The following is a 26,959-nucleotide window of genomic DNA, read 5'->3' on the forward strand; positions in this document are numbered from 1 at the left end:
AGGGAATGTCACATAAACCAATGAAGATTACAAGGTGTAGGAATCACAAGTCATCCATACTGGTGGGCAGTATATTTTAAGAGGGTTTGGTCAGGGGAACACCACCTTAGGATTTAAAGAGTATTCCATAGGGGGGGTCAGCTTTACTGATAAAAATGTATTTCTGCCCAAACATACTCATTTTAGCAACATTAGAATGATGAAAGACTGTGGACGTTCCAAGTATATCCCAAAACAAAAAAAGCAAAGTTCTAACTATACCATTAATGTTTGTATGCAGCTCTTTGGTTAATCAATGAGAGAAGGCTGTAGAATGGGGGATTTTCGCTGATTTATTTGACTTAGGCGCCTTGACGCCCATGGGGCTAAGTTTGCGCTCTATAAGATTCGGTTCATTCATTCATTGGTCACTGTCCTATGTTAGGATTGTAACTTTTGAACTGCAAGTAACACAAGGATCTCTGTGACAAAGGCAGTAACCCACTGAGCTATCCACATAAAATACAGTTCATCTGCATTTAAAAACTATTAACAGACAAATGATTGCTCTCAAGAAGGGTCATTAATCACCAGCGTTATCTGGGCATTTTGTATTGTCTTATTGCTGTCCTGCATTGGCCATGATAATGATAACAACTGTTTAAATTAAGCACACATGAAGTATGTGTCCTGCTGGGCCTGTGCAGATTTTAAAAAGAAAAAAAATGTTGTAACACATTCTCTTACCTACTAAATTACTCACCTTTGTGTCACAGCCTGATGTGATAAGCCACTACAGGGGTCAGGAAAGGTGACTAGGAATAAACAAACTTCTTTTCTCCTGCACTGCATAGTTAAAGAAATATCAACGCAGCAGGACAGTAGGCAAAACAAGCATTGGAAATGCAATAGGTCTCGCAGCATTAGAGTTAGTGCATTTAGAATTGTTTATGGGTTTTTTGTTGTAAATCTTTTGCATTTTTATTTTTTGTAGCCAATGCTAAAGAATTACAAATCAAAAAAGCAATAAACATTTGTAAAAGCTTTAACTAAAAATCCTGTGAGACCTATTGCACTGTGTGAGGGTGAGGTGTTGAGGGTGAGTGAGGGTGGGGGTGAGTGAGGAGTTGAGTGTGAGTGAGGTGTTGAGGGTGAGTGAGGTGTTGAGGGTGAGTGAGAGTGAGAGTGAGTGAGGGTGAGGGTGAGGGAGGGTTATTGTGAGTTAGGGTGAGGGGTTGAGGGTGGGTGAGGGTGAGGGTGAGGTGTTGAGGGTGAGTGAGGGTGACTGAGTGTGAGTGAGAGTGACTGAGTGTGAGTGAGTGTGAGTGAGGGTGAGTGAGTTATGAGACGCCTCACGCCTGTATCATAGTGAGGTGCAAAAGGAGACGCACGGTGCGAGAACCTTACAAATATGAAAAGCTTGCAGCATGCCAGATGCTAGGATGCGCGGGCGTGTGTGAGATACAGGTACACGCGCGAGAAGCCCTGATGTGGAGCGGGAAATGCACAATGATGAGCATAGTTCGATATACAGAACGAGGTGGCTGTGTGTGGGTGGTACTCAGAAGTGTGGTGTTTGCGATGAACACAGCACGAGAGCCCGAGGGAGATACTTGAAAACTGTGAGAAACATTTCCAAGCGAGTACACCGCACGAGGTCACAAAAGAGCAGTGCATGAGATGCTCACAACACAAGCACAACAAACTCAAGTATGTGGGAGACAAACACATGAAGCATTTTGTATGTAATGCGTGGGGCTCCTCACACACGGGAAGGTGGAGAAGGAATAGAAACACAGAAGTGTGAGGTGGGAAAAGATCGTTTAACATGGGAAACTGGTGTGAGGTGCCAACAAACGAGCCCTGTGTGTGATTTTACCACACAGGGTAACCCTGGTGTGAGAATACGAGCGTGTACAGTGCGTGTGAACCGCTCAGAGCGCGAGAGGCTCACACACACGGGTGTGAGATAGACGCCGAGTATGGGCGAGTCTGACGCTCTCGAGACGCCTGGTGTGTGCCTGTGATGCCCCTGTAAAGCGCTCTGACACCTTGGATAATATTCGCGCTATATAAAATCGCATTAAATAAAATAAATGAAAAAAATAACATGGAAGATGCTCACAGACGCAGGAATAGTGTGAGATACTCGGAAACATAAGCGTGTTGTGTGTGACTCTCAAAAACAAAGTGTGTGAGGTGAACACCGGTACCATGCCTGTACGAGATTCAGGGTGCGTGAGATATACTCAACCACGTGGCGCCCGGTGCGTGAAATGTGTAGAGCTGCGACAAGCATTGTGTAGAGCTGCGACAAGCATAGTGCGTGCGACGCTCACAGGCAGGAGAACCGAGCTGCCCAGCCCACCCCCTCCCCCAGGTAGAGACTGAGGCCGGAGTCGTACACAGAAGCCGAATGCACGTGCGACACAACTGCAAAGACCACGAACAGTACTAGGGTCTTATGGAGAAATAACCCCCTGGGGACTGTAACTGGTAGTCAGACCGTGGGAGTTGCACCGATTTTATGGTATACGCCAAAATAATGCAGTTTAATAGGGCATTCTCGAAATCATGTACTCCTCCTGCCTAGACGTGTAGCCATATGCGATAGTTCTTGTATTGAAGGTGCAAAATGCGTTGTACGAGGCAAATAGAAAAGAATAAAAACAATAAGGTTCGGAGGTGGTAATACACGTTTAATCTCATTTCCATACAACACAAGGGCTTCTGTATAAATATGCTCAGATTCAAGCCATATGCGATAGTTCTTGTATTGAAGGTGCAAAATGCGTTGTACGAGGCAAATAGAAAAGAATAAAAACAATAAGGTTCGGAGGTGGTAATACACGTTTAATCTCATTTCCATACAACACAAGGGCTTCTGTATAAATATGCTCAGATTCAAAAAAACATTTGTGTACGCGAAATGAGTGTCATTTCTCCCACCGAAGCCTAACAAATACTGCAGGAATAAAATATATCAAGCGTGTACAAACAGAGGAATCCGGGGTGAGGCGTTCAGGCTGGCTACTTGCATATCTCGTTCGAAGCAACAAAAGACTTGCGCTTCGTGTTGCCGCCACCCGTGGTGACTGGAAAGCCATTTTAAGTGAGCGAGAAGGAAGGCGAAAGATAATGGCCGATGCACAGGCTTCAAAGCGTGAGGCGGCTTTCTCTGCAGTGCTGACTCAGGGGAGGGGGCGGAGCGGGGCAGAGCGGCATGTGGGTGTGAAGAAGCCGGGCCTTTGAAGTGAAGCTAAGCTTCACTTCAAAGGTGTCGGAGGAATGCGGGCGGCTGTGCACGCGCTTTTAAGCTCAATGCACATGCGCATTGAGCTTAAAAGTCACGGGCACTGCAAGGAATCGCCACGATTCCTTGCAAGTTAGATAAAGAGTCGATGAGCCCCTATAGTCTCGCTTGCTCGATGCGCATGCGCATCGACAGGCGAGACCTAAAAATGATTTGTCGCCTATCACCATGCAGAGATGAAGGGGTGAAAAAATAAACAAAGCCTCATCAACATTTAAATGGTCTTTAAAGACCTGTGAAGTACTCGGGTGCCGCTGCAATCATCTCTAAAACGGTCTCTGTGTGTGTTTGCCAGGTAAGCTGTCTCGGCCCGGGCTGACACACACGACCGGTGCGTTGTACGCTAGCCTTCAAGCCCTCACTGCTAGGGCCAAGGCTCCTGTTTGGCTAGAACCGGGCCTGGCTACCAGTAGTAAAAGTTTCTAAGATCCTCACCTCCTCCCAAAAAATCGAATGAGGGAAAGCTTCTCGGAAATCACTAACTAAGATCTAACTGGCACACCATATGCTAAAGGCAGGGCAGGCGCATTGTCATTCGAAAGGGGGTAATCAGCCTCAATCGCAATGACAATGGGCCTGCCCTCAGCCTGTGAGAGCTCAGGGAGGGGCGGCTGCAGCCTCTGGAGTCAAGAGAAGTGCGAGCCGCAGCAGGAAGCTAAATGAAAAAGATATTGTTTTAAAGTAGAAATATTCATTCCGTCCCGGGATGCTTTTTTTGGAAGACAGAAGTAGGGGAACGGACTAAAATATTTTTTTTAAGTAGGGGCACGCCGTGCCCTTCCGTCCCCGCCCACTTCTACCACTGCTTATTTACCTGGGGCATATCTTCCATGTCACCAGTACTGAGGATTCTCTCAGGGTGTTTCCTTGTCATGTCATACAGCTTGTGTGGGTGTGTCCATGTACATGCTTCATAACTGAGAAAAGACGACCACCGCGCAACTCTACTAGCTCCTCTCCAATAGTTTGACATGTCTGAGTGATTCCTGTCCTTTGTGTCAGCATTAATTAATCTATAAGTGAATGGTGGTAAGTAAATGTTAGTACAGGAAAGCCTTTAAAGCGTCATTTTTTTTTTTTTCTGAGTTTTATATAGCGCGAACTAGGCCCGAACCGAATCAGGTATCAGAGCGCTTTACATATTTTCCAGTTACGTTACATGAGGACACACTTTCATTTTCTAGGCACGGGGAGATTAGGTGATTTGCCCAGAATCACAGGAGATTTTGGCGTCGTTACCGAGACTGGAACCCAGTTCCCCAGGTCCGAGGTCGAGCGCCCTAGCCGTTAGGCCAACTCCATTGAAAGGCAAAAATGTTGGTCGACATGGCTGAAAGGGTAGCGAGTTCCAGTTAAAACCAGGGCTTTAAATGGGCCACTACTGAGTTCCTGCACTGAATAATTTTTACCCCTTGAGTACCGACACTTCCCATTGGCCAAGGAGAGTATTGGTACACATACCGGTAGCAATGCAAGCTCAGTGGAATATAAAGGTGTTGCTGACTGGCTGCTGACGAGCCTGTCAGTCTCAAAGGCAGAATCTGCTGCCTACTGCAGCTCGGGTAATGTAAGTGATGACATGATGCTACGGCAAGGTGCGCCCACCCATCTCTGTACCAAGGGTTAAGCGTGAGGGGGTAACACAGTGACAGTGAGACAGAGTGGATGGTAATCGAGGAACAGCATAGCACACATCATAGAAGATAAGCACTTGTAAAAACAAATGTATGGACTGCTATGCAGTGGCAGCCGCTGCCTATGTAAAGCAGTGGTAGGGTAGGAGGTGGGGACGAGGCAGAGGTGGGGGTTAAAAAACGTACCTGCCGCTCTGCTCCCGCTAGAGCTGCCAGACGCCTCGCTGCTCCTCGGAAGTGGATGTGCCTCAAGGCGAAGGCTTCCCACCCAATCCAGACACTGCTCTCATGCTATGAGAAAAGAACCAGGTTTGGTCTGGGCAGCCTCGTTTGCTGCTCAGACAGTGCCTGGTGTCTGTGCTGTTTCTCCAACTCGGCTGGGAACACAGCTGGGCTGGAGAAACATAAGTGCGCATGTATGTTTGGCAAGCCTATGATGGCGCGTCAAACAGACATGAGCACTTCTAAGTGCACACTAAGCTGCCTCCCTGCGAAGCCTGTCCCGCCCTGCTATACACTTATTGCTCAGGTCAGAACACCAACAAATAAAATGATAATAATGTTGTTTTATTATTGTTTTATTTCTTATCTGCTGGCTCTAGGGAGTGGGGCGACACGCCTCCACCATTACGGAGGAGCCAGCCCTGCTGCTATGTCCACATGCATTTGATCCAAGTTAATTCATGTGAGTAAAACCATTAATTGCAAAAAACCTTTTTAATTCTAGGGACCAGGCTAGTGGTATTACCGTACTGTTTTCCTTTGGTTTATTGTCCCCAATGTATAGGCATATAGAGTAGAGTAAACTACGGAAAGACAACGAGGTCAGTCTGATGTGTTTTGAAGTTTTTGGGTACCGTAGCGGTAATACATTAAACATTAGAAAAACACAGATGTTAGAATGAGATTATGGTATATCATGTGTCAAGTCTTCTTAAGTGCCCACACTATTCATTACTATGCATGGTATAGAATTGCAAAATATCTTTTGTGTGTCATGTATTGAGATAATCCGTACACATGGAAAGTCTGAAAGGTCATTTTAAATTTACACTTTTCTACATATATGAACATAAAGAATACTCCAGATCCCAGAAACACCTCTTTAAAATCTTGATCACTTCAATTGTTAACCCTTGCCCCGCCCCTAGCTCTGCCTCAAAATGCTCAATTTAGTGAGTACCTGCACTTAATTTTCCCATTTAAAGCATTGGGTAAAACTTGATAAATTCAGAAAAAAAAATTAAAGTGAGTAATTCTACTTTTAAATTATGACATTAACCAGAATTGTAACTTTAAATTTATTGAGCTTAAAGGTGGGGAATGGGGAATTATACAGACAAAATGCAACATAAGGCTGTGTAGATGGCCTTGGACAATGCATCATTTCTAAAGCACATCACAGGCGACATTTTCTACATTTTTCAGCGTTATTTGACGTAGCATCGTAGTTTTTTCGTTAACAGTTAAAAATCATTTTCAAATTTCCAGCATGTTTTTTCAACTTTTCATAAATAAAGTTGAAAGGAAGATTTGGTCCACCAGAGGGCGACGGACGAACACTAGCAAACATTAAACAAGATTCAGCGGCTGGCTTACATTGCTTTTAAGGGCAGCTGGGGTGCACAAAGGGCCTCCTTTGTGAGGACTTGGACGAGGCGCCAGCAGTCGGACATGTAGAAGGATATGAAAGCGCATGTGTGCTACCACCTGTCAGATTCCGAGCGGCGAAGGCCAAATTGTCCATGAGAACTGGACCCGTTTGACCTTGAAACAGTGACGTAATGTTCCTCAACACATTCGCCTGAGGCTTCAGGCATGTTCTCGCAGCACAACCGACATATCCGCAAGTTAGTAAAATCACATTCTTACAAACGCCCGAAAAAAGTCGAAAATCTGCAGCCGCATGTTTTAGATTCATGCGGGTGCAGGATCTACTTTTTGAAAGTTACAAAATGATTCCAGGTTAAGCCAAGAAGCATTCAATTGTCTCGATTTTAGAGGAGCGTGACCAACTGGCATGGGTGCAAATTCTGGACGGCGAGTGTAAAAATTCAGGACAAAGGGTCAAAATTCAGGACAAAAATTCAGGACAAAAGGTCTAAATTCAGGACAAAACTTTGGGACAAAAGGTAAGTTTTACAGACACGTCAGAGGAGGTCGCGCAATAGTATATAAGTAAGTAAATAGACAACCACTTAAGTAAAAGTCAAAATAAGTTTATATTAGGTTGAGACAATCGTGCCCTTCACGGTTTTTCAGTATGGCCGCAGCTTGCTACCTTAGATGATTCAAAACTCGCATCTCGGTCCAGCAGGTACATTAGTCACCAGACAATGGTGAACCACACCTGAATATAAGAGAGGCCGCTTTTATTGTTAATTGAAAACTACTGGATATACAAGGAACTTTGCAGTGTCAGCCCCAGTAACAAAACTGCCCCCACCCCCCTTTTCGGCCTCCCAGGGAAACACCTGATGCCCGGTCCGGCCTAGCTATCCAATGGTGCCCCTCATCTTCACTTAGACTGTCTCTCATGTGTATTTCATTTCTTTTATAGTGTTACTCATCCCAAGTATGTAGGGCAGGGAGTCTGAGTGTGTTACATCACACACATATTATATAGAAACAATGCCTCATATAAACGTGAAAGTCAATGTATAGGAAATGTTACTTAAGATAATCGGTGCTACAAGGTGTAATCATTCTTTTATCTATCATTCAGTCTTTCACCATTCATTTTGTCCTTCCATCTATGTGCCCATCTATATCCAAACATATTCAACCATTTGCAAACATATCCACCATGTATCCTTCCATCATTTCCCTCATCCATCCCTCCATCCACCCTTTCACTCATCTATCTATTATTCATCTACCCACCCTTTCACCCCCTCCATCTGTACAGTCACCCATCCACTCTTCTACCCATCCATCTATTCACTCATCCATCCAGCCATTTACCCTTTCACTGAATCATCCATCCACCAAGTCACTTATACTTCCACCCATTCACTCTTTCAGTCATTCATCCTCCCTTTCGCTCTCCATCCTCCTTTCACTTTTTCATCCATCCTTCCACTCATCCATTCAGGACTACATCCATTGACCCTATTACTCATCCATCCTTTCACTCATCCATCCATCCGTTCTCTCATCCATCCACCCTTTCACTTTTTCACTCATCTATCCATCCTTTTGTCCATTTTATTTATTTATTTATTTATTTTATATTCTTATATAGCGCCTGATTCGACCCCCGAGGGGGTATCTCCGCGCTTTTGCCAGTGGAAGAATATAACTCGTGCTGATCCATGGTCAGAGGGATAGTTAGACTTTGATTATGTGGTTTAGATGTTTATGAATAAATGAGTTTTGAGGGACTTTCGGAAGGTTAGGTGGTTAGTGATTTGTCTCAGTATATGAGGCAGTGAGTTCCAGAGGACAGGTCCAGTGTGGGCCAGGGCGCGGCCTCCCTGCCTAGATTTTTTAATTCTGGGTACCTGTATTAACTGCAGATTGCTGGAACGTAAGGAGCGTCCAGGAACATAAGGTAAGAAAGCTTTTGTCAGATACTTGGGACCGGTACCTGACAGACATTTGTGAATAGTGCATAAGATTTTAAACTTAATGCGTTGCCGCACTGGGAGCCAGTGGAGTTTAGTCAGCAGAGGGCGGGAGGGAGTCCTAGGTGGAACGTTAAGGACAAGCCTCGCCGCGGTATTTTGGACTATTTGCAATTTGTTGAGCTGTTCTTCATTAGCTGATAAGAGAAGACTATTGCAATAGTCCAATCTGCTGATGACTAACGCCTGGACCAGTGTCTTCCTATGACTGTCAGGTAAGTATGGAAAAACCCTACTCAGCAGTCCAATGGCACGAAAACAGGTGCCAGCCACTTGGTTTACATGATCTTTCAATGTTAGTGCTTGATCTAATAGCACCCCCAAGTTTTTAACGGTCTGTTTAGGACTGGGGACAGGTCCCAGTTCCAAGGGCCACCACTCGGGGGACCATAGTGTCGCTGCCTCCCCGAACAACATTACTTCTGTTTTTCCTACATTACATTGTAGGCAGTTCCTAGCCATCCACTCTGACACTGCCCTCATTCCATCTGCAAACGATTTTTTTAATGCAGGCGTGAAGGTCTTAAAAGGGAACAGAAGTTGGGTATCGTCAGCATACGACACCAGGGTGAACCCAAAGGATCTCACTAAGTCAGCCAAGGGGGCCACGTACACATTGAATAATGTGGGGCTTAGGCATGAGCCCTGTGGCACTCCCTTGGTGAGCTCCCTAGAGATGGATTTGTGGGAGCCCAACCTGACTTCTTGAGAGCGGCCTGAAAGAAAACTCTCCATCCAGGACAGAGCCACACCCCCTAATCCCACATCCCTCAGACGACCGAGAAGCACCTCGTGTGACACCGTATCGAAAGCAGCGGATAGATCCAACAGCACCAGAATCATGGACCCCCCTCCGTCCAGCGTCATCCTGATGTTATTGGTCACTGTTAGGAGGGCTGATTCGGTGCTGTGGTTGGGCCTGAACCCAGATTGTGAGTAGTCCAGGCCCTCCGTCGCTTCGATATGTTTGGATAAATGGGTGTTCACGTGCTTCTCGGTCATCTTACTGATGTACGGCAGGAAGGAGATGGGCCGGAGATTCGAAAGATCTGTCCATGGGGATGCCGCTTTTTTCCTTATTGGGTTCACCACCGCTTTCTTCCATTCCATTGGGACCTGTCCTTCTGTCAGTGAGATGTTCATCACAGACTGAATGGAAGGTCCTAAGAGGGTGATCAGAGGGGCGACCATTTTGGCAGGAAGGAAGTCATTGGGGGACCCAGATTTCATGTGGCTGATGAGAGGGGGAAGATCTATGTCGCAGATTGGCGGGAAGGATAATAATTGATTTTTGTTTTGTTTGGATGAGTTATATGGGAGAAAATTCTTATTCCCAGCGCTACTAGAGGCCATTATTTTATCATAAATGAGATTGATTTTATTTTCAGAGAACACCGAGATCTCATCACAGAGGGTCTGAGAGAATTCATCGGGGCTCTCACAGGCTGTTGGTTTCACAAAGCTCTGTAGTGTTTTAAACAGCTCCCTTGGGCAGTTACCCGCCTCCGCGAGTTGTTGGGTGAGACTGTTTTTCCTGGCTTGTTTTATATTTTTATAGTAGGTTAACTGGGCCTCTTGATATATTTTCTTGTTCTCCTCAGTTCTCAGTTTCCTCCATACATTTACCCCCTTCATTCACTCATCAATCCTTACATCCACCCTTTCATTCACATTTTCACTTATCAATTCATCAATCATCCATCCTTTCACTCATACATCCACCCATTCACTCGCCCATCATCTACCCTTTCACTCATCCATCCATCTTTTCACACTCCCATCCACCCTTTTACCCATCCATCTACCCTTCCACCCATACATCTATTTACCTTTTCTCTCATCTATACTTCCACTCATCCATCCATCCTGTATTCACCCTTTCATTCATCCATTCAGACTTTCAGTAATCCATCCAGCGATTCACACATTCCTTCACTTATTTACTTTCCCACCTTTTCACATTATGAGCTGAGCCTTTGTCTGCAGAGTAGCAGACAGAAGAGGGCCATAAAGAACTTCACCCTCATTGTAGTTCCTAAAGCAAGGGGTGGGGTGGGGGAGAGTTCACTATGCACCTGCACAGAGGCAATCTGAAAATGTAGAAGTCATGAGTCATGCATGATGCACAGTGCCAGGATGTGAGGTGACTGTGACGTGATGTTGTTTCCAGGGCTTTAAGTGGTGCAAACAAACTGTGGGGTCTCTTCAAAGGGGGTGTTTGATGTAATTAAGGGCATGGTTTAAAACACCTAGGCTAAAAATCTGTGCTTAGCATAGTGTTCCGCCCGAATGGTATTATGTTGTTTCTGTCATTGCATCCAGATATATAATACAGCAAGAATAATTACACCAACAACAAGCCAGGACTATTGGCTTTGTCAATGGTTGTTAGTTGCTTCAAGTAAAAAAAAAAAAGCAGAAAATATAATTGAATATAATATTGAAAATACTTCAGTTCTAAAAGGATGAGACAGTGAAAGAACGATAACCCATTCTTTTTAACTTGTTTTACAGGCTTCTATATAGAAACTGTTTTCTAACGTTGCAGCATGGGAGTTTTACCTTTTATCTAACAGAATGCCCTACTGTACACTGAGGCAGGAGGAGGCCACCACATGCTTTAACACCCCAGACTGCCCATTGACGTTTTGTATGTGGCAATTACCTCGCATACAGAATGACAATGGGCGGGTGGGGCTGCTCATGTGCTACAGGAGGAGTGCGAGGTGGCCCCATGAGGGGGGTGAGGCCTCTCACAGGGGAGCAGTGCTGCTTCCTGTGATGGCCAAAATTACGGACAAAAGGCGTCTGTGAAAGGGATCCTCACGGACAACGGACATGAGGTCAAAGTTACGGACGGTCCGTGAAATTTACGGACGGTTGGTCACCCTATTTTAGAGGCATATTCCAGGAAAACTGAAGAAATCGCAAATTTTATTTTCTTATACAGAAATGTATGTGCGAATATTTTCAGACAAGAACATCCGGGCACCATGGAGAAATCCTTTCCATGCACTTCCCAACCCCAAAATCGTTTTCTTTTCTAAAGTATCAATTTCAGACATTTTCCAGCATAGGAAGCGGTTAGGGGCTTGTTTTTATCAACACGGGACATTCACCCACTATTGCCCATTAGTCCTTTTGTGTAGTGTACTGATGAGAATCTTCATGCTTGTAAATTGTTTACGATTGAAACAACAGCTTACAAGAAAAGCAAAGGTGCTTTTGGGCTCAAACCTTTTTCCGTGTACAGCTCGAACTAACTTACACAAATACTTCTGGCCATCAGCGCTATTGCATGTGCAGTGCAGGCCATAGCCTTTAATCAATTGAAGGATGACAAACACAAAATGAATATTCTGTCTGTTGAGCAATAATAGTTCAGTTGTATTGTATTGCAGCATCTATGTAGTGCTTACTACCCCTATGTGGAGCACCGAAATGTGTGTCTACAAGGGCAGCATGCTACCAGGGGCAAAGACACCAAAATGACAGAGGAGCGTTGCCCCACTGCCAGCAGATGATAAATAAAACGATAATAAGACAGTGTGAGGCTGCTCAGACCAATCCTGGTGCTGCTCTTTTACTATGAGAGCAGCATCTGGATTGGGTGGGGAGCCTGTGCTTTCAGGCCAGTCCACTTCCGGCGGCGGAGAATAGCAGAAACAACTAGGCCGCAGCGGCAGGTAAGTGATTTAAGCATTTTTTTTATATTTCCCAGCCCGCTCCACCCTACATGTACCCCGCGCTGGCCTACCAGGTTCCTTTAACGGCAGCCGCTACTGCATGCTACTCTTGTTAGGTGTGTTGTTGGATGGGTTTGGTCTTTATTTTTTGATCCTGTGTGGGAAGTGTTTCCATGTTGTGCATGATGACCTACGAGATGTAGTTAGGTTATGGGATGCAGCGCTTAGCAGTGTGTTGGATGAAGAGTTGGAGAGAGAGACAAACACTTTAGGGTTAGGTTGGAGCATCTGTCTGTGAGCTCCAAAAGAGCCCAGACATTCAAAAAGTCTCACTGTGCTCTGTGTGTCAATTGTATTAAGTTGGGAACATTTGATCCATTAAATGGACAATACACCAGCGGTCAAGGACCTGGGTCATCACACACCCTTATCACTTACCCCTTTGTTTGCACTCACCCTTCTTCCCAGCATTTGATACAGCTGTGCCTGCTGCCCTACCTGAAAGAATGCACTGTACATACTTGTACAAGATAGGAAGGGACACGGGGGCAAGCCCAGGCTATGTCTGTCACCATCGTCTGACCAAATCATTCTCTAGATTTATCGACCGAGCTGCCATTCTGGGAGCAAGGCAAGTATAATCCTCAATTTACTCTTGGTGCCATTGCACCCAGATTCCTAAATGCTCATTAGTTAGTGATTCATCAAACTGTAAGCTATATAATGGAACATAAAACCAAAACCATCAAAACCTGGCTTTAAGTCATCCTCAAAACCCAGGAGAACTCCCTTGAAGCAGCCAACAAAGTGGAGCCATGCTTCAAGAACTCAGGGAGGTCTTTCAACCCCAGATCATGAATTCTGCCTTTTTGTCCCTCTCAAGCGTCAAGAGTCTCAAAGTCATTTTGAATCTGGTTCGGATCCTTCTCCAGTTGATCTCAGTAATGCATACGTGACCCCTTCACTTGTCACATCTCGTGAGGAGTAATCTGTTATCCATGCTCTTAAAAAGCTACCTCTGCCCTCTCCTGATTTCGACCACTCTTCAGCTGACTGCACGTAGCCCTTCCTGCCCATCACGACGAAGTAAACCTAATGGTTGATCGTTGAAACCTGGGTCTGCCTCTAAATCCAGATCGAAAGTCAAAATGTAGGAGCAACCTTTGATTCAATCCTGAAAGTCACACCACCACTTATGCTTACCTTGATACACCAGTGGCATAGCGTGGGGCAGAGGGGCGGTTGACCTGGGTGCAAAAACTTTAGGGGCACAACATTTCAAAAGAAAAGTGTAAGGATACTTGCCTGCCCTGGGCGCTGGCAATGGACACAACGTCGCTGCCAATCACCACCCGACGCTACACCATTTCCCACCCAGCCTCCAGAAGGTAGTAGCAAGAACCACCAAAATCAATTCCTGATGACGTACACTAACTGCACATCAAACATTCCAAAACCAGAACACTGCAACAGACTGCTACCTTGAAAGAGGCCCAACTCTAAAATCTGGACACAGGCTGCATATTCATGTATCATCATTAATTATAACCATAAAATCACTGACACTTCTTGTACTAATACACTCATAGTCTTCTTCAGATCCTCTCAATCTGAAAATGCTCTTCTAAGAAGCTGCGGTACATTCAACACTTCTAAGAGAGAGTGACTGTAGTCTATGTAGTACAAGTACCTTCATTCATAAATAACGTTTGTTATCCTCTCAAGCTGTGGACTCACACTGCGGAGGAAGAGAGCGATCAACATTTGAAGATTAGTATGAGGGACAGTAAACTAGCAGACAAGAGCACACTTTAAGGGGACATGATGCAATGTACATTTAAAAAGTAAGGACACGTTCTGCAGTTGAGTGCTAGCGCACCACATACTGTTCAGGAGGTCCTGTGAAGCGGGGTGGGGGGGTTCCATGGAGTGTTGAATAAGGACCTGAGAGAAGAGTGTGAAGAAATTGCTGGAGGCAACATGTCTCCCTAGTCCACAGTAGCTAGGTGACGTGTAGTGAGTAGTCAATATTCCTGGGAAGATTTGCCCAGTAATTGGTAAATGATTCAAAGAAGACTTCGGCGAACAAGACAATAGTCTTATCTGAGAGTCCAACTAGAAATGCACAGAAGATGGTGCTCATGAGAGAGGTTCCTGGGTCAAGGTCCTTGAGAGATTGATTCCTGGACCAAGGCTCTCAGGTGACCGATTCTTGGAACAAGACCCGCAAGAGACTGTTTTCTGGTCTAAGGCATGCAGGAGATTCATTCATGGTCCAAGACCGACAGGAAACAGATTCCTGGTCTAGGAACTGCAGGAAAGATTCCTTGGTCAAGAGCCCCTTGAGACATATTCCTGGGCCAGACCCCCTGGAGATAGATTACCGGGCCAAGACCCTCCAGGAGACAGACTCCTGGGCCAAAAGCCATCACCTTGAGTGCGACCTCTCCAAGAGCTGAACAGCAGGGAAAATAGTTTCATGTAAGCCATAGATGAGACAGTTTGACTGGGGATGTACTGTCAGCAGGATCCTGTGTGAAGATGAATGGCTTTCAGTAGAAGGGGATATGTGAAATGAGAGCTAGCACATATCAATGGATCCAATTTCATAAAAATCTCAAAGATTGAATGTCATTTATAATATTAGGATGGGAGAGATCAGGTACAAAGAATGTAGTCAAGTGTGTAGCCAAGCTATCATAGCTCTTTAAGGTTATAGTGATAAGAGGAATAAAAGGCTAGACTCGTACTCTGTTTTCACTTACCTTGTAAGGAAGAAAGGCTGGATGGACCATTCCCATAACACAAGCTTGATTTATAAATAGCGCTTGCTATCACGGTCCTGAAGATTTGTAGTGCAGTAAATACACAATGTTACCATTAACCACCATATTAGTACCCTTTCATCTGCTTGCAATTCTAAAAAAATGGAGGCCTTAATTAACATCATGATGTCAAATCTAGTGGTTAAGACCAGAAAGGCAAATTTGGCTCCCCCACCATACTACTCCTGGATTTGAAGTCTGACAGGGGGAACATTTGAAAAACATTGCAGTGTCACGGTTACTGCAGGTTTATTCTGAAAGTTTTACATGTTCTTTACTGTAGGCTTATGCTGGTGGTAATCATTAATGGAATTACCTTGAAGTCATGGTTTAATACCACCAATGATTAAAATGTGCTGAATGGTAAAAAACAAACACATTAACACCATCAGCGCGGAACTGCCTAGTAATTACATTTCAAAATAAGTTTGCATACATGAATTAAGGAGGAGCCACTGAAAAACAGTATAGAAATTGCTGTAAGGATTTGTTTATTCGGTCCCGTTTGATGTTGAGTTCTCATGCACTGATCAATACATGAGCAAGCTACGGAAGTGCAGAGCAGACCACCTAATCAATGAGAATGTCTGCCTATTGATTGCCCACCTTGTTGGTTTCATCTTACTATGTTTATTGCCCTTAGGACTTGAGCCAACCGTGTTATCGGTACCGCTTGTGGGGATGTGTTTTTAATATGATTTAATGGCAAGGTATGGCTGCATAGAGAAGTAAAATATGCGATAGCAAGTCATAACTCTTTGCCTTTTGTGTGTTACCACTCCAGTCCCAAGATACCTTGATGTAAATGGAAAAAAAAAGAATAATTTTTACTATTGTGAATTTTCTTATTAAAAATTACAACACAGTGGGGGCGGTTGAGTCGGTGCGGACCCTGTGGGAGGCATACAAGACGGTCATCAAGGGTGAAGTGTTATCGCTGGTCTCGATGAAGAGGAGGAAGGGTCGTGCAGAGGTGGATAGAGTAAAGGCAGAACTGATAGCTTTGGAGGAGGAGGTCTCGAAGGGTGCCACCCAGGAGGGGTTGCACCGACTGAGACTTTTTCGAGATGAATATAGGAGTCTGGCTAGGGACAGAGCTAAAGTTCAGATTGCGGACACCCAGAGTAGGGTCTATGAACATGGCGACAAGGCAGGAAAATTGATTGCGTGGTTGGAGAGGGAGGAGTTGGCATCACCGTTGGTGCCAGAATTACAGACGGAATATTCGGGAAAGGTGACGGACCCGCAACTGATAGCAGATGAGTTCTCAGCTTACTAAAAGTCAGTATATAAGTCAGCAGGTACATACACAGAGGCTGAAAACGCGGCTATGATACACAATATCCTAATGTCCAGACTCTCTGAGGAGGACATGAAATATCTGGACTCCCCCCTTATGGATGAGGAGGTGGTGCAGGCTATTAGGGGGGTTCACTCTGGGAAGACCTCTGGCCCGAACGGAATTGCTGTAGAGCTATATAAACTTAATGCGAATAAGTCAGCACCGTTTCTTCACGCCATGCTCGTCGAAAGCAAAGAAATGGGGCTGGCGACTAGGCTAGTCAAGGTCATCACGACCCTGGTCCACCCGGATCAGTCTGGCTTTATGCCACGCCGGAATACAGCCCTAAATTTGCGGAGACTGCAAGGGATCCTGGGCGGCGCGTCGAGCATACATGAACCAGCAGTTTTGTTGTCATTGGATGCGACCATGGCCTTCGAAAGGGTCGAATGGCCCTACTTATTCACAGTACTGGGGAAGATGGGTATTGGCAAGGAATTTATCGATTGGGTCTGTCTCTTGTATGCCAGTCCACTTGCCAGGGCCTGGGTCCGTTAGGACCGATCGATTTGTGGGTTGCGCTGGACACACGAGTGGGAAGACAAGATATCGCTCTACGCAGATGACATCCTGCTCTCTCTCACCACTCCCAGGAGCTCTCTGATATCTTTTATGGACATCCTGGCCATATTTGGGAGATATTCTGGTTTCGCCATTAACTGGGCGAAATCGGTCTTTCTATCTATGGCTATCCCCTGGACCCGCGGTCAGATGCCAGGGGGGGATTTCACTAGGGCACTGTATGCTAGAAATGGTCGGTTTCCCCTTGTTGGGCCAGCGGCGCACGCGATTCAAGTGTGGCATGCTGCTAATCGATGTCTTCAGTGGGAAGGGAGGCTTACAATGGCGACCCCGCCCTGGAGCTCGGAGAAACTGGGTAGCTTGTGGAGATCGAAGGGCTTTGATATATGGGATCTCCTCGGGATCTCACAAATTAAGGACATGTGGGGGAAAGATGGGATACTTACATTTGCAGCCCTACAGGAGAAACACCAGATGCAGGAGTGTGAACGTTACCGGTACCTCCAGGTCAGGCACGCCATGCTTGCAAATAGCCCCAGAGACACTGAGCTTCCGGAGGCTTCCCCATTGGAGGACCGGGTCTTAGATGGTCTTCTTCCAACCAAAACTATCTCGCTGATATATAAGAAACTGATTAACCACATGGAGGATCCTATGGTGACTATCAGGGAACAGTGGGGTGCAGATGGACTAGTTTTGGACGAAAAGGATTGGAGAGAGGCGGTTTCCTCCCCGAGAGTAGTAGCCATCCAAATGCGACTTAGATTGGTGTAATTGAAGATTTTACACAGAACCTACATTACAGGTCCAAGGTTGGTGCACATGGGCTTGGCGGAAAGCGGGGAATGTCGGAGGGGATGTGGAGAGACTGGAACGTCCATGCATGTTCTGTGGCACTGTGTGGCAGTACAGGAATATTGGGTCAAGATCCACAAAAGGATCTGAGATGTTATGGGGTGGACTTGGTGGCGGAGGCCCGACGCTGTGTACTAAATGTGTGGGAGCCAACTGATCTGAATTCCCATGGGAAACAATGGGTGACCCTGGCGTGCATGATAGCCAAGCGTAATATAGCTCAGTGTTGGGGCGCCAGTCAGGTGCCGCAGATTGGGAAGTGGATGGAAGATCTAGACTGGTGTATGTTCAGGGAAAGGTCGGTGTATGTTGCCAGAGGGCGCCCCGGGAAATGGGGGAGGATCTGGGGAGCTTGGAATGGATACAGAGGGGATATTTGTACTCCACCGAATGTTGGCAAAGAAACTGTAGTGTTGGTATCCCAATGATCCCTAATGTTATCCTAAAAGTACTTTTGCTACGTGGAAATGTATATATGACTACTGTGAAAGCAATGCATGTCACCTGATGCCTTTTTTATTGTTTATGTTAATAAAAAAAAAAAAAAAGTTACAACAACAGTTAATGTGAACATATAAATTGATAATAATAATAGTAATTATGATTACATTAAGTACTCCATGTAAAATTAACTTCGTTTTGGAGAGCAGTGGTGAAAGACTATACAGCATCATGAAGCAGACAAACAAAAACATCATATCCCTCAGATCTCTAGTGTGTAATTCATTTATGGTCAAAAGTACAACATGGAGTTACCCTGACAAGCCCGCAGGTCTTCTTGTCATGGAACACTTTGTAAGAGGCAGCTCAAGTAAGCAATCATATTACACTATTCGACATTGCAAGAAATGTGGAAAGCAGCATGGTTCCCCAAGTAGTTTACCACAGGAAGTGCAGGAGCCTGTTTACCATGAAGAGAGATTTACAGACTAGTAAGCGAAAAGCTGAAGCAAGCGTCAGTGATGATGCTGGAACGAATGAATGCACGAGTAAATGCTTAAACAAAATAACATTATTAAAGTCAAACATGTATGCTAAAGAATGTATATTTTGTGGAAAGATAAAATGCTACAAGGGAACATCAATGTGTGAGAAATTAATCAAGGCACAGAGCTTAGAGTTGACAAAATGCTTCGAGAGTGTGCAACCATTAACTGGGATTTAAAGATCTTAGCAGTTTGTAGTAGGGACGTAGTGGCTGCAGAAGCCCGTTATCATGCTTCTGACTGGAGATCCAGAAAACACAAAGCCGTCCAAAAGTGTTGCCCAACTGATGCAATCATTTAGTCAAAACATTATATTTGCAGGAACAAATGGGAGGCACTAACCCCCAAACAATTGTTGCTTCCATACACCGTAAAAAACGTTGGCAGGCAATGTTGAAAACCTTTGCACTCTAAACAGACTTGGTCATGTGATTTCATACTCTCAACTGGAAGAAAACGATACTGCCTTGTGTCTTCAGAAACTTGCTGCTACCTTAAATGAGCAAATTGTTCTTCCAACCAACATTCAGCCTCATGTCTTCATAACTTAACATGGGATAACATTGATAGGGTGGAAGACACTAAATAGTAAGGGGACAACTCATTGAGTCAACGGTATACCTGTGTAGCCAAAGTTGTTTGGACCGCAACCTTTTAAAGTTCCTCTCCCAAGCATTGAGAAAAAAAATCAAAGAACACTGACCACTAAAAATACGGAAGAATTGTTCATGTAGGGTTCTAGTGAACGAGTTTGGGCTCAGCCATTGATGTCAAGTACTGACGTCAGGCCAGAAAATGTTGCCCAATTGAAGCTAGCACGAAATAAGAAGACAAGACAAGAAGCGAGCATCACACCAATACCACCAAGTTGGACAGGATTTAACATCAGTACTAGAGACCTAGTTAGTTTATCACATGATTCCATTAGCTACTTGCCCACCATTATTGGCCCTGCTACTGAGTTGAAAACTGTTTCTGAAATTTTGAAACAGTCAGAGCTTTTAAGGGAATCGCTGCATTTGGCGGAAATTGTAGTGGGAATGGATCAAGTTCTCTAAGCAAAAGCAACTGAGATAGTGTGGAAGCATATAGCAACATACAACAGAATCCATCTTCGAATGGACACCTTTCACACCATTTAAAATGTCATGTCCATTGTTGGAAAATGCTTTCAAGACGTTGGCCTTCATATTGGAGCAGAGATGATAGCAGAAAGATCAATATAATCGGTACTAGGCGGCTGTATGTACATTCCTGCAGTTTGAGTACACAAGTGGGCGTGTGAAGCTTTGTTGAGACTGGCTTAATTGGATTGTATCCCCTGGTTGGAGAAGAGTTATGTAGAGAACATTCAGATAGCCTACTCCTTCATTGAGGATGTTAATGACTTTGCAAAAGACCTATGCCAACCGAGATTAGATGACCTTTGGCAGAATGCTGCCTTTGATGAAGTAAAACAGCTTTGGGATGTATTTCCTGGAATATCTTTGTTATGACAATGGAGATCTCCCTGCATTTTGGATGTCGTATGTGTATATTGTTGAAAATGTCTTGCTGGTTCTGTTGCATGCTGCTCGAGAAGGAAATTGGCATTTATATCTTACCACCCTACACTCTATGATACCATGGTGTTTTGCATATGGCAGAATGAGCTACGCTAGATATCTTCCTGAATACTATGCCGAAATGACATTACTTGCAGTGAAACATCCAGAAATAGACCACAACTTCATTAACTGATGCTTTTCAGTTCAACTGCAGATGTTAATCCGTTTGGACGAATTCCGGTCAATCAAGCGCTAGAGGTAACAGTCAACAAAGCCACACAGACTCCTGGTGGTAGGACAAGTTTCAACCTCAAGGCGGGTGGTGTGATAAGATAATATAGGATGGCTGAACACAGAAGTGTCTTTTTGGGTCAGATAACGTAATGGTTTGTAAATCACATCTTACTCATGCAGACCTACCTAAGTTACAAACTGAAAAAGATGAAGATACTGTTACGAGAGTTGTTAGTCTGGTTCAAAGTTGGATAAACCCATTTGTTGAGCCACATGATCTCAGTCTCTCCACTGCAAAAAGGCATCACCTGACATACTATCCAACATAATGAAGGGGCATCAAATAGGTGAACATTGCTGTACAGGCCTAAAACTTGAGCGACTTGAGAATAATGCACCTCCTTAGCAGTTTCATAACCCAATGAAAATGAACGAACTAAATCCCCGTCCACGAAAGGGTTGAGGTGACTGCAGCTAGAGTGGGTAAGCCTGGCATTGCCTATAAACCAAACCTGCGGAGGAGCCTCAGAAGGGCTGAAACTGATGAAGAAACTGTCTCGTAGGGGTCGAAAGGCCCAAACACCATGCCATGGCTTGGTGTTCATTGAAGTGCTCCAGGAAGGAGACAACTTTTTTTCCAAAAAGGTAGTTTGCATCAAAAGGCATATTCATATGGGATGCCTTCACACCTCCAGAAAAGAATGTGGATCTTATCCATGCATGACGACGGAGCACCACACTAGTTCCTCCTGCTCACCCCAAACAATCAGTAGTATTTGAGCCCGCCCAATCATGTATTTGGCTGCATCCTGATCATTTTGAATGGTTTAAGCAAGGAAGGCCCTAAACTCTGGCAGTACTGCCAGCAAGATCTTGTTGGCCATGCCCCAGAGGATGGGCTTATAATGGCCTATTAGGCACCTTGCCTTGACCGGCCTCAAGGCTAATCTGGCCGTAGAGAACAAACATTTCCTGAATGTCTCAATCCTTTTTTGCTCCATTTCAGGAGCTTCATGGGGAACTAATTAGGATCCGCCTTGCTGGTGGAAGTTTGTACCACCAAAGTCTCAGGAGTAGGATGCTGTGTAAGAAAATGAGGAGCACTAGGCACCAGTCTGTGGCATCTAGTCATCTGCCTGTTCACTGGTGAGCAAGAGCAAGTTTTATGAGTATCTGTTAGGGCTTCACGGAATGGCGGTAAGGACTCAAAAGAAGCCTGGCCAGGCTGTAGGAGTTCAGTAAGCACCTTTACTTTAACCTCAACAGAAGAAAGTTTGATCTAGGACCTCAGCAGCACGTCTGATGACTACATCAAAGGAAGTACTCTCTTTCACAGACAGCGAAGGGGTGAAAATCAACCCTGTATTAGAGGAAGTATCAAGCCCACTGGCCTTGTGTAGATCCATATATAAACTGCCATTAGCATAATGTGGGGGTAAATCAATCCCATCCTTTCCATTGTCATCTTCTAGTTTCGGCCAGCTGTGTTCTGAGTCGGAACCAAAATGCTGGCGGAGCAACCAAGGACGGTTCTGTGGTAGAGTATTTTTTCTGAATCTGGCTATACGGGAACTGGGAGCACCATACTGGAGTCAGAGACTAAACTCAGTCAGGGTTAAGACAGATTCAGATCAGGGTCAGTCACCAGGGTCGGCAGAGGAACCTTCTCTGGCAATGTCGGGACCGGCATTGATAAAGAAGGGATCAGCACAGGTCTTGGAGCTGGCATGAAAGTCAGTACTGTAGTCATGGGGAACAAGAGGTGGGTTCCAGGAGCTCAGACAATACAGAGCACAGACCCGTAGGCAGTAACCTGACTGGAGGCCCCCGTTGTTTCTTGGGGATAGGAGGAGGTGGAAGAGTGCCAATAATCGATGGCCCAAGTAACTCAAGGAACATCAGGATCAACTGTGGATGAGCGCCTGAATTGGAGACCAGGAGCAAGACCTAATGGCACCTTGACAACCTTGTGACTTCTCTTTAGATAGTGTGGTACGATGGGATTGAGACCTGCTTCGCCTTTTGTGTTTCCAGTATGATTTGATTTGGAATTTGACATACTGGGTGTCCTTGGCCACCAAGAGGACCTGTTGTGGGAATAGCCTTGAGAAAGGGAAGTACTCCACGCTTTTGACTTTAAGCAGAAACTGTGACTCGTATGACATCTTTCAATGTCCGGAAATGGACAGCTTTGCTTCATGATCCTGATTTACCTTAAGGTGCATGAGGGCACAGTCCTCACATTAATTGGAGTTGTACACCGAGCAAAAACACCAGAGGCACACGTCCTGCAGGTCCACTATTGACATCTCTATACAACAGTCACAACGTGGTTTGAACCCTGTAGTTTTAGGTGAGGATATTTTCCCCTTCCACGCTGGAATTCCATTTGAAAAACAGAGGGAAAAGGGAGCTGAGATCCAGTCCACGCATAGACACACAGTGCCACCTGGCACTCTGGAGCACTGCTATGAAAACTTTCAGATCCAGTCTAGTGCCTGGGAAATATTCTAAAGGTGAGGAATCTGTGGTTAGAAGTATCCATCAGCAAGTTCTGTGATACAAGATGAGGTGTTATTAAAAAGTGTGATCTTGCACTTACAGCGCAAGAGATTCAGTACTTTTTGTTACTGCACAAGAAAAATATTTTTTTTAAATTACTCCCACACCAGACCACTTCAATGCTACGCCCTACAAAGGAAAGCCAATGCAAAGGATGTGCATGCTAATATGAAACCAGTATACTTGTTTAACACTTTAGAAAGCCTGTTGCCTATACACACTAAAGACAGTTGTCATTGCACAACTCAATGTTGCTCACTTTATCATCTCCTCAATAAGAAAAGGTTGAGTAAGCCTTTCTAGTATTTGAATCTGTGGCTTTCCTGTTATACATTAATCCATGCAGCACATGACGTACCGTACAGAGCCATCTCATCTGCTACTCTGTGAATTTTGTGGAACTTGTCTTTTGCAGTGACTGTTCATAACTGTTCATGTTTTTGTATGTTGACGTAAATCCTTGGACAGACTCAGTGACCAACGTTTTCCAGAGTAGTCCTTGGCCAGCTCCCCATTTACACTCAAGAAACCAAAAAATAAGCAAACTTCGAATGACTGAGCAGACAGCACAGTTTCCCTTTGAAGGTTTCTGTTGCTGTAAGGCAACATGAAGTAGGAAGTGGCAGGGGTGGGTGGGGCAAGGAGGAAGGAAAGTTTTGGAGAAAGGATTTCTACTTTCTCCTTGCCCACCTCCATTCAGACCGAAAAGCAAAATAGTGGATTATACAGTCTTCTGGCCTATTTGTGTCGAATCAACCATGGAAACAAAACTTCAGATTCAGCACGAGGATGATTTTCTGTTGAAGGGTCTTTAGTGTCACCTTCAGAAAGACCTCTGTATAGAGTGCCCTGGTTTTCAAAATTGTACCAGAAGCATACCACAGACATAGAATAAGAAATATAATATTGCATTGAGGCATGGAATAACTCACTAAAATGGAAAATGGACAGTTATGGGGCACTGTAGAACCAAAATGGGTATTTTTGTGGCAAAAACAAAGGGACAATTAGTTGCAACTTTGAAACACAGTTTCAGTGTCACTTAAATTGCCTTCTGAAGAGTGCTTTCTAGGCAATCCTGAATGGGTGTGCATGAAGCCTTCTAGTGTGCTCAAGGCTTCTCGTGTACAACCCAGACATATATTATATTTACAGAAATGTTCTTGAATCACTGAAAAGACGTGACTGTCGTGAGCAGATACTGTATGCCTGGTTATAAATACTGTATACCTGGTTATAGTAACTATGTTGCAATGCTTAAGGTTCCATTTGGCTGGCAGTTTCATAATATATAACATGTTTTCCCCCATTTTAATTCTGCTTTCAACTTGTATCTTTTTTACCAGTGTCACTGAGGCACTTCCCAGTCCTGTTTGTGTGTCAGTGTGTTTCTTCTAATACGCGTCCATTCAGCCCATTTGGATGTTTGTTCTGCCATTTAGGGTTCTCTCCCACTCTGTGATCCTTCTCGAGTCTCCTGCCAGTTGTGCGATTCTATGCACTCTAAGCTAGCACAGTGGCTGCAGAGAGAAATCACCCTTTCCCTGCTCAACCCAAGGAGACAGTAAAAAGAGCAACTGATGCACCGTGCCATGCAAACCAACTTATGACTTCTGGTCACAGCAGCATTGGTGGACAGGTGGTTCTAGAGTCCGAGCAGTGCAGAGAAAAGCAGAATGCAAGCCATAAAAGCAAACTATGTCAGACTGTACACTGGGAAACCATTCTTCCCTCCCCCCTCAAACACCTCTCTTTTATCACACTGCCCCAAAAATGTGTTCCTTACTTGGTGAAAGGGGTTGATGAGGCTCTGGCTGCAATACAGATAGTAGTGGACAACATCTGTAAAAGCAAACAAAAATAATTGGGGTTGGCTTTCTCAGGTAATTCATAAGTATCAGTGTAAGCTTCACTCACACACAGAACAAGTACATTCAAGGTGGCATCAGTTCAAGGGTCCGGCACACAAAATCAGGTGTGGCAAGAACGGAAGCACTGCAAACGAGCATTGGGCGCATAACGGGTTTAGTGTGGGCAGCAGCAGTGCAAGTGTCTTCTGCACAGAAGGGGCAAATCACAGGCAGCAGCAAAGCATTCAACACACACACACACACACACACACAGTAGCGAGCACTGTGCAGCATCACCAAGGGCATCTTAACCTCCCTCAGATCAAGCTTCCCTCAAATGTAAAACAGGTACAATGGCAGCAATGCAAGCTTCCTGACCCTCACATACATACCAAACAGTCACAGCAGCAGCAGCAGCAGCAGCATTTCAAGTTTCTCTCACACACAGAGTATGTGCAATAGGTCCAGTTTCCCTCACAGTCCTTTTTCTTGCTTATATACCCAGATGATCCCATTACCTGTGCTGAGTCGATCTCGTGTCTGGTTCATGATAAATTTGTCTGGAGCCACACAAAAGTCACTCGTTCCCTGTTAGAGAAAGAATATAATTAACCATCAGCAGAGAACATTACTAAACAAAGATTGGTTCCCTACAGATTGGGCCGCAGGGCAATTTGAGCAGTACCTCGATTACACTCATGGAACCCAGCAAAGAACAGCCATCTCCAGAGTGCAATCACAAGAGTCATCTGCAGAGCTAATTAAAATATCTGCAAAGCTTCTTGTTAATTATAATATAGCACTATAAAAATGCAATTGTGCCCTGCGTGGCTTTTTCATTATGAAAAGACTTTATATGTAAGCAGAAGCAAGCTGGTCTGTGAAAAATAATTTTTTTATTAACATAACTCCAAAAGCTTCTAGGGCTGTTAAAAAGTCTCATATCACCAAACTGTGGATACACCGTCACTGAGTGGCGAGATTGGAAACCTCTTCTGTAAGAGGTTCACTCAAAGCCTTGTATGGGTGGTCCAACGAACACTGATCGGTGTCAAAAGGCGGCAAGTTTTTTCTTCATATAGGTTTGGCTTTATGGATGCTGCTTGTGACAATAACTGTGTGATCTGTATGAAGTGTTAAGAATGAGGGGCTTGGGTACTAGCCTTGCAATTGATTTAGAGACAAATTAAACGTCTTGTTCCGGGATTGACATTTTACCTTTTCATCATGCTCATATGGCACTTAATACTTTTATTCCTGCTCAGTTTGAAGTAAATCTCATGTTCATAGAAATCTGTTGAGATGGGAAGTGCGTCGCCCCACTGCCTGGCACACAGCCAGCAAATGAAAAATAAAAAATGCTCTAGCATCTGTTTATTTTTCGTTTGCTGGCTCTGAGCCAGCTTGTGCATGGAGGGGAGGGGCGAGGAGGAGTGCTTATGGACTCCCTAAGTACACATATGTGTTTGGCCGGCCTTCTCAGGCTGACCAGAACACACATGGGCACTTACGTTTCTCTTGCCCGGCTACATTCAGCAGCAGCCGGGCTAGAGAAAACCCACATACTCCATGACCTGAGCGGAGCATCTTGTCTTTCCTGCCCGCTGTGGCCAATCCCCACGCTGCTCTGCAGCACGGTGATTGGGTGGGAGTCTGTGTAAGGGGCTGCTGGGACCAGGAAGAGGCCAGCAGGAGTGACCCGACGGAAGAGGTGGCCTGCTGCGTCAGGTAAGTTCTTTTTATTATTATTAACACGTCCCCATCCCCCTGTACGCGCTCCCTTCCCAGCCTCACCACCCTTTGTTAGTGGCGGCCGCCACTGCACATAGAACGATCGACATGTCCAACACTCTGCCAGACTTGAATTCTTCCCACAGGCTAAGCTCCCCCACCACATTTCATTTCATTCACCAATCCTTCCCACTCCTTACTAGTTAGCCAGGATGGCACAAATGCTTGGGGGGGTGAGGGGGGCAGCTTTCTACTTCCAATCCACCC

General features: G+C 44.9%; 1 protein-coding gene across 1 annotated transcript in view; it reads right to left on the reverse strand.

Annotated features, from left to right (window-relative positions):
- Positions 1-26,959, reverse strand: part of TTYH2 (tweety family member 2) — a 423,103-nt gene that overhangs the window by 68,878 nt on the left and 327,266 nt on the right. The window contains exons 7-8 of the mRNA XM_078654259.1: positions 25,480-25,549; positions 24,898-24,953 (exon numbers count right to left, since the gene is read on the reverse strand). Of these exons, the coding sequence (XP_078510385.1) occupies positions 24,898-24,953; positions 25,480-25,549 (126 nt within the window). The remainder of the gene's footprint in view (positions 1-24,897; positions 24,954-25,479; positions 25,550-26,959) is intronic.

This window comes from Lissotriton helveticus, chromosome 7, assembly GCF_964261635.1.
Source record: "Lissotriton helveticus chromosome 7, aLisHel1.1, whole genome shotgun sequence".
Lineage (NCBI taxonomy): Eukaryota > Metazoa > Chordata > Amphibia > Caudata > Salamandridae > Lissotriton > Lissotriton helveticus.